The 15,984-nt window shown below is 37.9% G+C and overlaps 1 protein-coding gene across 5 annotated transcripts in view; it reads left to right on the forward strand.

Moving 5' to 3' along the window:
• Positions 1 to 15,984, forward strand: part of lrig1 (leucine-rich repeats and immunoglobulin-like domains 1) — a 189,821-nt gene that overhangs the window by 134,989 nt on the left and 38,848 nt on the right. For all 5 annotated transcript variants that reach the window (XM_078209489.1, XM_078209490.1, XM_078209485.1 and 2 more), the window contains exons 5-8: positions 1,426 to 1,569; positions 4,565 to 4,708; positions 5,686 to 5,829; positions 8,605 to 8,748. In XM_078209489.1, the coding sequence (XP_078065615.1) occupies positions 1,426 to 1,569; positions 4,565 to 4,708; positions 5,686 to 5,829; positions 8,605 to 8,748 (576 nt within the window). The remainder of the gene's footprint in view (positions 1 to 1,425; positions 1,570 to 4,564; positions 4,709 to 5,685; positions 5,830 to 8,604; positions 8,749 to 15,984) is intronic.

Genomic DNA, 15,984 nt, shown 5'->3' on the forward strand with positions numbered 1-15,984 from the left:
GACTGTGTGGAGTTTGCACGTTCTCCCCATGTCTGCGTGGGTTTCCTCTGGGTGCTCCTGTTTCCTCCCACAATCCAAAGATGTGCGGGTTAGGTGGATTGACTATGCTAAATTGCCCCTTTAGTGTCAGGGGGACTAGCAAGGGTAAATACAGGAATAGGACCTGGGTGGGATTGTTGGAGCCAGTTCGATTGGCCCAATGGCCTCCTCTGCACTCTAGTGATTCTATCGTTCTCTCCAGGGATTGTGAATCTGTGCAATTAACTACCCGAGTGTAGTGGATGCTGGGACATTGGGTAAACTCAAGGAGGGATAGATTTTTAATTAGTCATGGGTTGAAGGGTTATGGAAAATGTGCAGGAAAGTGGTCTTTCAGGCCGAGACAAGATCAGCCATGATTGTATTGAATGGCGAAATAGGCTTGAGGGGCTGAATTGCCTACTTCTGCTCCCAGTTCTCATGTTCTTACCTTATCCACTTTGATAGGAAAAATACAAACAGAATATTTTTTCAAGTAGTGAGAGACTGGTAAATGTTGGAATTTAGAGATATTTGGATGTCTTTATTCGCAATTAACATGCAGGCTCAGCATGCAAGTAGAAAAGTAAATGCTATGTTGATTTTTATCACAAAGGGATTGTGTATAAGAATAAAAAATGTTGCTGCAGTTGTCAGGCCTTGGTGAGGCTATATCTGGAGTAATGGGCTGTTATTGTATCCTTACCGAAGGAAGGATGTACTTGATTTGGAGAAAAGTACAACAGTGCTCCATTAAACTGATTTCTTGGATGAGGGGATTGACCTATGCGATTGACTATTCCCAAGAGTTTGGAATTGATCTACTTGAAACGTATAAAATTCTAAAGGGACTTCATGTGGCATATGCCAGGAGGATGATGACAGCCTAGGACTAAAGGATGCAGAATCAGAACAAGGGATTAGCTATTTGGGACTGAGGTCCAGCACGATGTCTTCACTCAGAATTGAGAATCTTTCTAATTATTAGTATATTCAAGATTGACATAGGTAAGTTTTTGGATGTTGAGAGATATGGGGATAATGTGGCCTACTGCTGCTCCTCTTTCTCATGCTGGACCAAATGTCCTCCTGTGCTGCAAACTCATGTTTCTATAACTAAAAACAAAAGCAATTGTCCAGAGATAAATGTTGGTAATTTAATCTGAAAATGTATTTCACTTAATACCTCACCAGTTCTTCGGTACAAAAATACCAAGCTGCATACAACTTTGACTGCTCATAAATCTCTACTATCTCTGTTTTAAAATTCTATAAACTCTGAAAAGTATATTACTTTGCATCATAAATAAATGTTCTCAAGTTGTAGAGTTTTGCATTATGTGTTAACGTTTTAATTTCTGTTGAACCTGGTCATTCCAATTGTAATCTATAAATCTACATTTTTAGATATCTGGGCAACAATCGAATAAGCATTTTGGAACCTGGTACGTTTGATAATTTGTCAAGCACCTTACAAGTTCTTCGTCTAAGCAAAAATCGAATTTCACATCTGCCTGTCAAGATCTTCAAGTTACCACGGTTGTTGCATCTGTGAGTACAAATCCTGATCATTTCATAATTGTTGATATCCTAGGTTTATTACAGACATTGCATCACAAGTAATTTTTGATTTTTTACTCATCCAGATTCACTAGCTAAATAACTAGAAAGCCAAATAATTTGGTTACGCTCAAAATGTATTCTGTGGCATGAGTGTCCAATACTTTCAAGTATGTGATATAGGTCTCCTTCAGTGGAATAACAATTTCTTATTTGGTTTACAATTTTTGTTCCATGTTTAGTGCAAAATTAAAATAATTTGGTAGTTTTGACCCAGAATAATGGTGATATTCCCAACAGCATTACTGCAGCATTACTACAGTGGAACTGGATGCATAGTGACTGGATGCTTGCTAATGCTCAGATGATCGTGTTGGAACCTCTGTAGTACAAATATGTTGTTTTACTAATATTGTAAAAATTTCAGTAATTGGATCTGAGCTTGAGTAGCTCGTAACTACTAACTTGAGTAGCTTGGTAACTCGTAAAAAAATTCAATTTTTTCCTCCAAATATTAGATTCCACAGGAAAGTAATTCCAGTTGGGTGGTGTCCCTGCGCACAGCATATACTTGGTATTCCATATGAATGGAATTGTTTTACTATGCAGCTTGGTTGCTATACACACTTGATAAAGGCAGATCTTTACTGAATCCTAATCCGGCCTCATTCCTGACTTGAGCAAAAAATACATTTAAAACTGATCCCCACCTTATTTGGCTTATCATCTGTTGTGGTGGTTTTGAATTAGCTCCTTATAAATCATAGGTTTATTAAAGATGGCATATGATGCTAATGTCCGTTGTTGTCATTTAAAATGGAAATTGTTAATGAGGTCACTTGTTTACATGGGAAGTGGGTTACTATTTGAATATATGACTGCCTCCAAAACATAAGGTGTAAATATTGGCTAAACTTACAATATAACTTCTGTTATGGTTCAGGTTAGAAACCCCAAGGTATTCTATGGAGCCCGCCTAGATCATAAGTTCTTCATCTTGAAATTTGGCTGGGATAAGCACGAGATGTTTCACTTCGGGTACGATTCAAGTGATCCACTAGGGAGCTTTTATCAAACAAAGAATATTTAAGAATATAGTTAACATGTATAGTAAGCCAATTAGCAATAACTTTTATCAATTACTCACAAGAAAGAAACAATTATAATAATGTATAACTCTTAAAGATATCTATAATGTTCCAATCAAACCAATCCCATAATAAAAGACCCTCTTCACAGGTTTAACACAGCACAGACTAATGCTCACGTGATGCTAGAAATTGAGTCCTTTGGTTTGAAGTCTGCATTTCTCTGGATTCACTCCGAGCAGTTTGAAGACAAGACAGCTTCCCAAAACACCAGAGATTCTGGTCCAGCCCCAACAACAGCAGATTTTCACCCTTCAGGAAAACAAGATCTTGTTTTCAGCTAACCAACAGAATTTTTGAAACAACAGGGAGAGGGAGAAAACACTACTTTTTAGCTTGTTGTCCCTTCTAAGACTCAACTCTAACTACAGCCAAACAGAAAATGAAACCTTAAACTGACTGGAAAAAACTGTCCAAAAACACATGACCATAAAGTAAAGTTTATTTATTAGTCACAAGTAAGGCTTACGTTAACACTGCAATGAAGTTATTGTGAAATTCCCCTAATCACCACACTCTGACGCCTGTTTGGGTCAATGTACCTAACCAGCACATCTTTCAGACTGTGGGAGGAAACCGGAGTGCTTGGAGGAAACCCACACAGACATGGGGAGAACATGCAAACTCCACACAGTGACCCAAGCTGGGAATCGAACCCGGGTCCTCCTAACAATACAGGATCATAAAACTAATCCCAAAGTGTAAACGACCCCATTTAAACCACTTAAGTAGCAATAAAAGGACTCATTGTAGTCAGCCCAGCAACAATGACATCACTGGAGCTGAGAGAGCTACAGGTATCATGTTTTAAAAAAAACTTTTTTGAAGGTACACTAATGTCACACACCTAAATGCCACTTTTGGTAGAAAATTATGTTTGACTGCATATGATGTCATCTGTGATCTTCACATCTTCCCCGTTGTACTTGTTATATTTCTATCTTTCCTAAAAAATGGCTTGCATGGAATACATCCCCTGGCAATGGAGCAGATTATTCGAAGGTGTGGCTATCTCCTGATGAAGGAGCAGTGCTCCGAAAGCTTGTGGCTTGTGCTACCAAATAAACCTGTTGGACCTTAACCTGGTGTTGAGAGACTTCTTACTGTGCTTACCCCAGTCCAACGCCGGCATCTCCATCATATCTCCATGGGTACAAACAGTGCTAGTTTCTATTCTCTGAAGCAAAGCTAGACAAATCTAGAGCAAGGTACTAAGGATTTTCTAGTGTTCAGAATTCAATTGGTGCTAGCGTTCTAAATTGATCACCATAGCAATGTTCTCTTGCTATTACCAATGAGGAGACAAATGGGATTGCAAATGGAGATTGTTTGTAAATTTTGATTTGTGATCACAGTTTTCACTAATAGTAACACCTTCTGCAATTCATGTTGTCAGTAAAGTAAAGGTGACCTTAATTGATTGCTATCTAACTCTGTTAAAATGTTCAGCAACCAGATGGAAAGTGGGTTGGTGATGGCCACATTGCAGTGTATGGTGGAGCAAAGATAAACCACTGGTCTGTTGTGCAGTTTGGACAGAATTTAAATGTTTAATGTCTTATTATGAGACCATTATATTTTCATCTTACATTGTCAGTTAGTTTTGCAAATGGTATTTTGGGAATCCAATTGCAAAGCATTTCTGAGTATTGTGATAAATGCATGGGTGAAAAATTTTTTTTGAGTCTGGTAGGTTTGATATTGAACTCTTCCTCCATATATCAGTAACGAATAATATAATGCTACTATTTTGAACATTTTGACCAGTTACCTTGGGAGCTGAATGTTTTTTTTTCAACAGAAGTTAAGGATAGGTTTTTGTGCGTTTTATGTTCCAGAGAGCTGAACCGAAACAGAATACGTCTCATTGATGGGCTAACATTTCATGGGTTGGATAGCTTGGAAGTGCTTAAGTTGCAGAGGAATAACATCAGCAAACTCATGGATGGAGCCTTTTGGGGCCTTGCCAGGATGCAAGTTTTGTAAGTCATGTTTGGAGAATGGTGTCACAGATATTAAGACTATACAAGACCATATGTTGCTGGAATATAATGTATTGCAGGATGTTTGTGGCACAGAAGGATGTCAGCGGGCTCTCTAAAGCAATCCAGTCAACTCCATTTCCAATCCACCCTCTTTTTCTGATAGCCCTGTAAGTTTATTTTCCTCATTTTTTTCATTCACTATTTATCTTGCCAATCTCCCCATGCACATATACAAATGAATAGTTCTATATTGGCAAGCTATCAGACTTTTGGGAGCAGGAGTAAGCCATTCAGCCCTTCGAGCTTGTTCTGCCATTTGCTGATCATTTACTCCAACATCACTTTCCTGCACTACCTCCCTATCCCTTGATGTTTTTAAGATGTAGAAATCTATTGATCTGTACCTTAAACATATTCTTCAACTTGGCATTCTGAGGTACTTGAACATGCTGTTGGATGTTGTTCCAGTTAGGTACTGTAGGTTGCAGTTGTAATGGATATGTGCATTTTTGTCTTTTGCGCCGTTTGAACTTTTTATCTTGTGCTGGAGTGAATCTGGGCACTGAAAGTTGCTCTGAATTTTTGATTTTACCTGGTATTAAAAGTTGCATTTTGCAACTTCTACAAATATCTATCTTGGGTTGGTGCAGTGCAAACCAGGCAGCTGTCTGAATTTGGTACTTATCACTGTGCAGAGAATGAACAGAGTTTTTCTTCATGATTTGATAGTTTCTTCCACCTATTGGTTTTGGTCACATCTCCGGTGATAATTTTGGTTTGAAAATTTGGATTGTAATGGATATATATATTTTATATATATATATCAATTCAGCATTTTCCTGCTGAAAAGCACATCACAAAATTGCATTTATTAAAAAGGCCATTCATAAAAAGAATGAAACATTTTTTAAAGATGTTTGTGTTGCCATGTCTTGTACGAAGGTAATATTACTCAAATCTCTTACTTTTTCTAGGCATTTAGACAACAATATATTGAATGAAGTGAGTAGTGGCTGGCTTTATGGGCTGTCCTCCTTGCAGCAACTTTTTTTGAGCTACAATACCATCTCTCGGATAAATCCCGATGCCTGGGGTTTCTGCCAGAAGCTCGCAGAATTGTAAGTGTTACGAGGTACATGTTTTTATTGAGGGAACGTAGTACTTTATTCCACACAAACACACCACCACCACCACCGCCACCCCCCTTCTTCCTCCTCCTCCTCCTCCCCCCCCCCCCCCCCCCCCCCCCCAGTTAAGCACCTCGCATTTTTCCCGTAGTTTTTCATTCCTGTTTATTTTCAGATTGTTTTAAAGTTATGGTAACAAAAGCTGCAATACTGCAAACATTAACCATTGTAGGGAATATGAAAACCTCTTTTGGACATAGTTGACTCAATTATATGCATTCCATATTAAAACATGAGTTACTAATTTGTTTTTGATTCAAGTGTGAAATGAAATTTTTTTTTTCTAATACGTTTTTGTTAACTAATTTAACTTGAAAGCAGCTGAACCTTTTGGAAGTATTTGTAATATGTTACCTTTGAGATCTTGGATTTTCTCGCACTAAAGAGCTGAAACAGAATTGAATTCCAGCTGACCATTGAAGTCTATTTTCATCAGAGAGCAGACTTGACTGCTTCCTGTTCTTTATATGTCACTTTCCACAGAGGGCACATTTCCTTGTATTATAGGATAGCGGTAGAGAGAAATTTGCAAAGCACGAGCATACGGTTGCATTCTTTTAACCTGAAGGACAACTTGGTGGAGATGAAAGTCATCAACGGCGATTTACAGTAAAGAGGAAAACGTTTAAAAGGCTTAAATTAATTTTGAATAACTTTTTGGATATTGTGCAGTAGGCTCTATAATAATTGATTGTGAGTGCAAAGATTATGAAAATATGTTTTTTGATATTTTAGCTCCTAGTGAAACCTGCTGAATTAGCTTTGCTGATTTTCATTGCATGAAATAATGGAAATTGTATAATTAGCATAGTTTTGAATTTAAGACCTGTTACGAGAGTTTGATTATACAAATCAGGTTGCTATGAAGTGATTTCTGTTTTACTTTGAGTAGAAATTATTACTTTTAGATTACCTTTCAGTAATTTTCTCTGCTTTGACTTTCCACTGGTTAAAATTTATCTGCAAATAATTCTGAAACTTTGAATTGAAGATTTGAATTTTGGAAATGAACTGAAAATGTAACTTTGGGTTGTAGGCTGGTGGACATAATATTCATATAATGATTTCTGTTTTTCCTCCTTTTGAGAATAAAACAGCATTCTAGTTAGGAAAAAAAACTTTTGAATTACTTTAGTATAACAAATGAATATTGAATTTAAATGGGAGACCTATTAATCTTTGTAGTTTTTAAAAAATGAATCTAACATCTGAAGTTTCTGTTTTACTCCTTGAACTGCTTGATGTAAATTAATGTTTTAGTATCCAGTTAATGCTTTTTGAAGGATAATTGATGCTCAATTGTCGTTTTAGGCTGAGATGGAAAACACTTTTGGAATTGTCATATATTTGAGGACAGTTTCATGCCATTACGCAATTAAATTAAACCATTCTCATTTTAAAATGTAAACCCATGGCTACAAATATAACATTTTAAAAACTTATTGCTCTCAATGGAAACATGTTTTGGTGCACATAGTAGCGTGTTCCAAATGTTAATTTCCAGCTGAGTTTTAATGGTAACCAATTTTTAAAATTCCATGAAACTGCCTTACTAAGTATAATGTTTAGTTTACTGAAATGTTGGGTTGTATACAAACTAGGACACATCCAGCTGTTTTCTAAACTATTTGGCTCTTATTAGACTTGATTGGGTTGGCATCTAGGCAGTAGATATGCATGGATGCTTTACACTGTGTATCATAGCTGTTTTCTCTCCCTCATGCATAGTTGATTCCTGTTTTCTTTACCTGGATTGCATGGAACATAAATGATGAAAGTATTATTTAATAGTTATTAATTATAATTCTCCAACCACCACCACCACCCAGGGTGGCCAATTTTTATAGTTGGAACACTTATTAAACCCCTATTCATTGAATCTAGTATCTTTATTACTATCCTGGTGGTTTAGCTAGCTAAGGTGGTGAATAACTGAGCTATAGAAACTGTGGTGAGAATTTCCCAAATTCAATTCCTTGTTTGCCTGCAATAGCTGATCTCAGCCAGCATTTCTGGTAGAAATGCTGAATTGTCTGTGATTTAGGTTGGGAGTTGTTGCAAGTCTCACTCCAAAAACCTGAGCACATAATCCAGACTGGCATCCCAGGACAGTACTGAGGGAGTACCGCAGTGCTGGATGTGATGTTAAACTGTGGTTCTGTCTTTCCCTTTTGGGAGCGGCAAAAGATCTAAATATGTTACTCAAAGTAGAGCAGGGAGTTCCCATAAGTGTATCAGCCAATGTTTATCCCTCACCTAAAATTATCTGGTCACCATATTGCTGTTTGTAGTACTTTGCACAAGTTAGTTGCTGTGTTTCCTACATTAAATAAGAGAGACACTTTGTGAATTATGCAAAAACTTTCAATCAGGATGGGCAAAAGCTATTGAGATCACAATTGTTTGGAGATAAGGGCAGGATTGAGCAATGTGGACTGACCCCACCTCTTGGTTCAAAATTTGCTAGATTATCACCATCATGGCTCACATAATATTGGTTATTTGAATGAGTCATCAGAGGTAGAACACCTGTGGAATTGTTTTGCAGCAAGATTTTGGCAAAGGGGAAGGCTGAAGATTGTTTTGATGAAGGGAAAACATTTCTGTGCCCAGGGAAAGTTGCATCTGAATACTAATAAGAGCTATTAATTACAGTAATCTACCAAGCTAAAATTTATAAGTCCTATGGCTTTCATCATTTCTCAGGAATCTTTCTTACAATAACCTGATCAAGCTGGATGAGGGAAGCCTAACGGGGTTGAGTGGGCTCCAGATTCTCCGCTTAAGTCACAATGCAATAAGTCATATTGCTGATGGTGCCTTTAAAGGACTCCGAACTCTGCGAGTATTGTAAGTATTCAAATCTGCTATACAGTGAGACGTCAACAAGTTTGGTTTCAATGTGGATAATTTACAACATACGCTACTGTGACAGTTGTTGTAATGTAGTGAGCTTTAGGTTTCAGCAGATCTAGCTCATGTTCTCAGTTAAAAAATTAAGATTTTTATATGAAATTATTTCTCAAAATTCAGTAGCCATATACAATAGCCTTGTTAAAAGTTATTAGTTTTTTGTAAACTTTTATAGCATTCCACTGGAGTGTCTCATTACTAGAAATTGAGGTAATAAGAAATCTCATTAGTGCTTATTTTTGTGTATATAAACATTTCTTTTGCGCTCCCTTGAAGATTAGGAATTTTTTTCCTGTGATCTGGTCAACATTCCTCCTCCCTCCAATACCACCAAAAACAAATCGACAGCCATTCATCTCATTTACTTGTATCTCGCTATCCACAAATTGGCTGCCATGTTTTCTTACAAGTAAGAGTGACACACTGGAATAAATGTTGACTCGCTGTGACACACTTTGGAGTATCCTGAGGTTGTAAACGGTGCTATATAAGGTGCAAGTTTTATATTAGAGAACATAGAACAGTACAGCACAGAACAGACCCTTCAGCCCACGATGTTGTGCCGAGCTTTATCTGAAACCAAGATCAAGCTATGCCACTCCCTATCATCCTGGTGTGCTCCATGTGCCTATCCAATAACCGCTTTAAATGTTCCTAAAGTGTCTGACTCCACTATCACTGCAGGCAGTCCATTCCACACCCCAACCACACTCTGCGTAAAGAACCTACCTCTGATATCCTTCCTATATCTCCCACCATGAACCCTATAGTTATGCCCCCTTGTAATAGCTCCATCCACCCGAGGAAATAGTCTTTGAACGTTCACTCTATCTATCCCCTTCATCATTTTATAAACCTCTATTAAGTCTCCCCTCAACCTCCTCCGCTCCAGAGAGAACAGCCCTAGCTCCCTCAACCTTTCCTCATAAGACCTAGCCTCCAAACCAGGCAGCATCGTGGTAAATCTCCTCTGCCCTCTTTCCAGCGCTTCCACATCCTTCTTATAGTGAGGTGACCAGAACTGCACACAATATTCCAAATGTGGTCTCACCAAGGTCCTGCAGTCGCAGCATAACCCCACGGCTCTTAAACTCCAACCCCCTGTTAATAAAAGCTAACAAACTATAGGCCTTCTTCACAGCTCTATCCACTTGAGTGGCAACCTTTAGAGATCTGTGGATATGGACCCCAAGATCTCTCTGTTCCTCCACAGTCTTCAGAGCCCTACCTTTGACCCTGTAATCCACATTTAAATTAGTCCTACCAAAATGAATCACCTCACATTTATCAGGGTTAAACTCCATTTGCCATTTTTCAGCCCAGCTTTGCATCCTATCTATGTCTCTTTGCAGCCTACAACAGCCCTCCACCTCATCCACTACTCCACCAATCTTGGTGTCATCAGCAAATTTACTGATCCACCCTTCAGCCCCCGCCTCTAAGTCATTAATAAAAATCACAAAGAGCAGAGGACCAAGCACTGATCCCTGTGGCACTCCGCTAGCAACCTGCCTCCAGTCCGAAAATTTTCCATCCACCACCACCCTCTGTCTCCGATCAGATAGCCAGTTACCTATCCAATCGGCCAACTTTCCCTCTATCCCACACCTTCTTACTTTCATCATAAGCCGACCATGGGGCACCTTATCAAACCTTATCAAATGTTGCATAGTTTAAGGTTATTTGTGAAGCAAGGCAGTTAGATACTTTTCTGTAATTTTATAGTTTGTTGCCACAGATTAACATAAAACCATTCAATCCATTTTTGGGGAATGCTATTAGACTGATTATATCTGACTTTGTGCAATTATGCCCCAAATTTTGCAGACCCTGCCTAAAATTGCAAGGATCTTGTGCTTTTGTGTTTGAGATCTTAAATGTTGAATTTGAAGTGTGTGTTATTTCTTTGAGATGTGTCGGGGAAAGAAAAATTAAAGGTATTTTTTCATCTTCATATTTGGGCATTTAGTCAGTTAGTGTATATGTGTGCCTGTATACAGTATCCATCTGTTTCTACATATGCATTTAATACTCCTAGATTCACATTTCTATTTAAATTTGAAGAAACTGAACTTGGTTTTATTGGACAAGGGGTGAGAGATACCCATTTACTATCATTGCTCTTTAATAACTATGCCAAAGCCATAAAGAATCATTAGATGAAGTGCAAAAAGGTATCAAAATAGGAGCTCAGTTGATGAAGGTAATGAGATTTACAGATGAGCAGGTCCTAGTGGCTACCCCAGCAGAACTCAATAACTAATGGAATGAAGGTAAAAAATATGAAAGTTATGAACATTGGAAGAAATAAAGCAGAGATTAAGATAAATGGTCAACGGCTGGAACAGGTTTCATAAAGTAGCTGGGAAGAATCTATCAGAAGTCGGTTAGTACTGTAAAGGAATCAGAGCGAGAATAGCAATGGCTAAAAATATATTTTCCAAAAATAAAGGATTACTCAGCATAGGGATGAGCAGGGATCTTAGTTTAGGGTCTTGTACTGGGCTAAAACGTGGTTCTTGAGAAAAGCATACATCTAAAGTCTAGATAATTGTGTAACATTGTTCTTAAGGATTCAAATTTATCAGATTAATCTTTACAGGGCAGAAGGGGGCCATTCAGCCCATCAAGTTTTCACTGGCTGGCTAAAAGAGCATTCCACCTAACCTCACTTCCCTGCTTTATCCCCATAATATTCTTTCCCATTAGGAGCAGGAGGAAACTATTCGGCCCTTTGAGACTGCTGCGCCCTTCTTGAAGATCATAGCTGATCTGATTGGTGGCCTCAGCTCCACATTCTACCCACATCCTCTGACATTCGATTCTTTGTTAGTCAAGAATCTATCTACCTCTGCCACTCTCTAGCTCGGATTAAAGGCTGCTGCCCACCTCTCAACAGAGTCACACCATTCGTTTTCACTTCTCGGGGGCATTGGTGTCATTCAAGGCCATTCTGTTTTTAATTATCGTCTGTCCATGTTGGTCTAGCCTGTCCAAGCTGCCACCCTCCTCTTCTGCCTGCCTGCTCGCCGGCCACTCTAGTGCTGGAATTTAGATGGAGGGATTCATTTGGAGAGAACACAAGCAGGAAAGTTCTCAGGATGGTGTGGGGTGGGGGAGAGAGTCTATTGTTGATGAACATCATCAAGAAAACAAAGTAAGATTGGATTGGTCATATGCTATGGAATGAAAACTTGCTAAAGGAGGTGTTTGAAGGAAGCTTAGAGGGATGTAGACAAATAAAATAGGGAAGTCTTATTAAAATTGTACAAGGCACTAGTTAGACCACATCTGGAATACTGTGAACAGTTTTGGCCCCTTTATCTAAAGACCGATACTGGTATTGGAGGCAGTCCAGAGAAAGTTCACTAGGTTGATCCAGGGGATGGAAGGATTTTCTTATGAGGTGAGGTTGAGATGGTTTGGCCTGTACTCATTGGAGTTTAGAAGAATGAGAGGCAACCTGATTGAGACACAGGGTTCTTGGAGGAGGAGGGGGTGCCTATTTAAGTCAGAGCTGAGGAGGAATTTCTTCTCTTGGCAGGTAGTGAATTTGTGGAATTCTTTACCGTAGAGGATAGGTCATTACGCATGTTCAGAGCTGAGATAGACAGATTTTTAATCAATAAGGGAATCAAAGGTTATAGGGATAAGACAGGAAAGTGGAGTTAAGGATTATCATATTAGATCAGTCATTATCTCATTGAATGGCAGGGCAGATTCGATGGGCTGAGTGGCCTATTTCTGCTCCTACGTCGTATAGTCTTACGGCCTCAAGAAGGAGAAAGAATGATGTTAAATAATTTGAAATTGAAAATGGAAGGCTGCTACGAGCAACTGAAGAGGAAAATGTAAGACTGCAAAGTGTGGAGAAATCAGCAGAGAATCTACCCGTTGTCAGAATCTTAAAACCACGCTGTTCAAAAGTACTTCATCATTGAAAAGCCCTTTGGCCAACCTGAGATCACAATCGGTGCTACATATATGCAAGTATTTTCTTGGGTGAGCAAGGAGGAAAATAATCAGGAAAATTTGTGTTTATCCCAGTGAATCAGATTCCTGAATTCAATTGTTCATGCATCTTCATGTTACATAGATTCTTGTACTATAGCCCCTGATTAGCACTATAATGGGACACCATCATTGAGATTTTATTAACTGGGGAGGAACAAAAAGTAAACAGTGTTTTGCAACTATGATTTTAGTTCAAAAGAAACTCGTTAAACATCTGCTCAAAATCTTAATTATGAGCCTCAACTTCTAACAAGCATTACTGGTACCTGATTTTTGAATTGGATAATGATAGTGACTCCTGATCAGGAAAGCTCCAAATGAATAATTTTTAATACTATCTAACTAGAAAGTATAAGCTTTTTGAGAAAATGTGTTCACCCCAAATCTACATGCTTTGCATATTTTTTTCTAAGTGGTCTGTACCAGTAGCTTTTGCTGGTGTGAGATTGACCTGTAGAGTGTATCATGTGCACAAGAGAATCCACAATGCTATGACCGTGGATTTTGCTTATGAGTCTTCTGTGCTGTTCTGATATATTTCCATTGCATTTTATTCTTCAGGAGTGCCATTTTGAGAATAGGAACAAATAGCTGATTTCAAACCATGTTCACTTTAAGAATAGATTCACTCTTCTTTAAGCTGGTTCAGTGTCTCGTGTAAATATTTCCCAATCATAGAAAGAAATCATAGAAACCCTACAGTGCAGAAGGAGGCCATTCGGCCCATCGAGTCTGCACCGACCACAATCCCACCCAGGCCCTACCCCCATATGTGTTGTCCTAATCCTGAAGTTTTAAAATACAATTTATTTAGTAGAGGGAATGGATGAATATGTTAACAAATTTAATATTGTGCAAGTGATTGGAAGAAATTGGACTTTTTGAAACACCAGTATTTATTAAAACTTCTATTTACAATTTACTATAAAGGTGCATAATTTATACATATATGTTGGCATTTCCTTTTATTTTTACCCTTGACTATCAGTGCTTGTTACTTTGTCAACTTCAAAATGGATGTTCAAACTGGAAAAATATCTTTTGAATGTCCCTAAACAAATGGATGTTGTGCTTTACAATTAGTTTTGGATCACCTCCATGATTTGGAAAATTTCTGATTTTTTTTTTGCTGAAATTCAGTAAGTTGCAAAATATAAAATAACAGGGATCTAAGCGTTCCTAAATTGTGAAAATACAATTGTGAAAATACAAAGATCATTAAATGTAATGGAAAATTACATGATACTTATTTATAGCTGGAAATCAATAGTATGCATTGTAAATATGACATTTTATTCCTGAAGTACGTTTGAAATATTCAGTGACTAAAGATTGGCAGCTCAATCATTAAATTTTAAAGAATACATTTTTTTTTGCTGGGGGCAGGAATGGCTTAATTGTTGGTATCCTAAAATCTAATATTGTATTTTAAAGACTAGTTTTAATTCTCGGGCAGCTGCCAAATCTTGTCTTTAGTCATGAGTTTGTCATTGGAAAGGAATTTACAAAGGACCCATACAGGCACCTCCTCTCCTCTGCACCCGAAGTTGAAAGCAAAGGATTCTATCACCTTGAACTGCTTGCAGGAAAATGTCAGACAGAACTTCTTTGCTGAAACATTTTTCGTTTTCAGAGAGGTTTATGTTTGTATTTTGAATGACCAGCCATGACAGAATGCTGAGGGTTTTCTATTCCAATGCAGAGAATTCTAATTAAATAAAGGAGAGGCCCATTGGGTCCTGCACCTGGTGAAAGAGAAACGAGCACACTTTAATTATGGTTCCATTGTTGCTGAGGATTGACGAGCTTTCAGTGGGTGTGAAACTGCTGAAATGCATAGCTATTCAAATGGAGGTCAAGCCTCGAGGCCTTCACACAGCAATGATTAACAAGCCAGCAGGCATTCAGGCCTAGCCAGCCAGAAAGAATAGGAAATTGCCAGTGAAGCCTGCAAGAGAAAGGAAGTAAATACAAAAAGAGCTCGAATCAAAGGTTTCTTGAGTTTGAGGGAACATTTTTTCTCTTACTTCACCCTCCTTCATTCTTTTCAATTAAAAGAAAACATGCAATGAACAGGCTATTGACATATAGAATACAATGTCATAGTCAATTTAAAACCATATATTTAGAGAATAAATAGCCCCAGATAGAATGCCACACTATTCTACTTGTACATACTTTCATCTCAAGAAAAGCGGGCTGGTCAAGCCGAGAATCAAATTCTGTATCTTAAAAAGGAAAGAAAGACACTCATTTATATAGCACCACTGAGTTTTGGGAAGCACTTTGCAGTCAATTAAATACTTTTGTTCTTTAAGTGTAGTCACTGTAGTAAGTAGTCATGTGTAAAGTAGTAACTAAAAACTAAATTTAAGTTTATTATTGTCACAAGTAGGCTTACATTAACACCGCAATGAAGTTACTGTGAAAATCCTGTGAGAAGTTACTGTGGAAATTTAAAGTTATATGTTAAGTTCAGATACCTTCATGTTAAATAAAATATTTTTCAGTGTTAGATGAGAATCGTATGAAATTTAGGTGTTCTGGTTGGTTCCAGCCTGCATGAGATTGATAGACAAACTAAATAGTTCATTTCCCTGACCCATGTGCATTGACTCGATAGATTTTTGAATGATCTTGCACCAAAATTTGGAAAAACTTTGACTTCACTGTATTACTTTATTCATTTAAACAAAATGATTTTAGGTTTGGTGCAGATAAACGACTCAATTTTTAAACTGTCATTTTTTTTGTTTTCAACACCAGCAACATATTTATGTAGCTTCTAGTGCTTGCTGAAACTCCATCGAATGATTGGGTGAAAAAATAGTGACGCAATAATGTTTTGTGCAGAATACTATTGGATCATTTTGCCTAGTCTTCTAGACTTACCGGGTTTCCTACTGATTCTGGAACTAACAGCCCTAAATCTCATGATTACTAGAGATTGTGCAATCCTTTCTAAAACCTGTCATAATCTTGCATACATACGAACAAGGAACAGGAGTAGCCCTTTAAGCCTCCTCTACCATTCAATAAGATCATGACTGATCTGATAACCTCAAATCTGTATTCCGCCTACTCCCGATAACCTATCACCCCCTTGCTTACTAGGAATCTATCCACTTCTGCCTAAAAAATATTCAAGACTCTGCTTCC

The sequence above is a fragment of the Mustelus asterias genome, chromosome 3 (genome assembly GCF_964213995.1).
Source record: "Mustelus asterias chromosome 3, sMusAst1.hap1.1, whole genome shotgun sequence".
NCBI classification, from domain to species: Eukaryota; Metazoa; Chordata; class Chondrichthyes; order Carcharhiniformes; family Triakidae; genus Mustelus; species Mustelus asterias.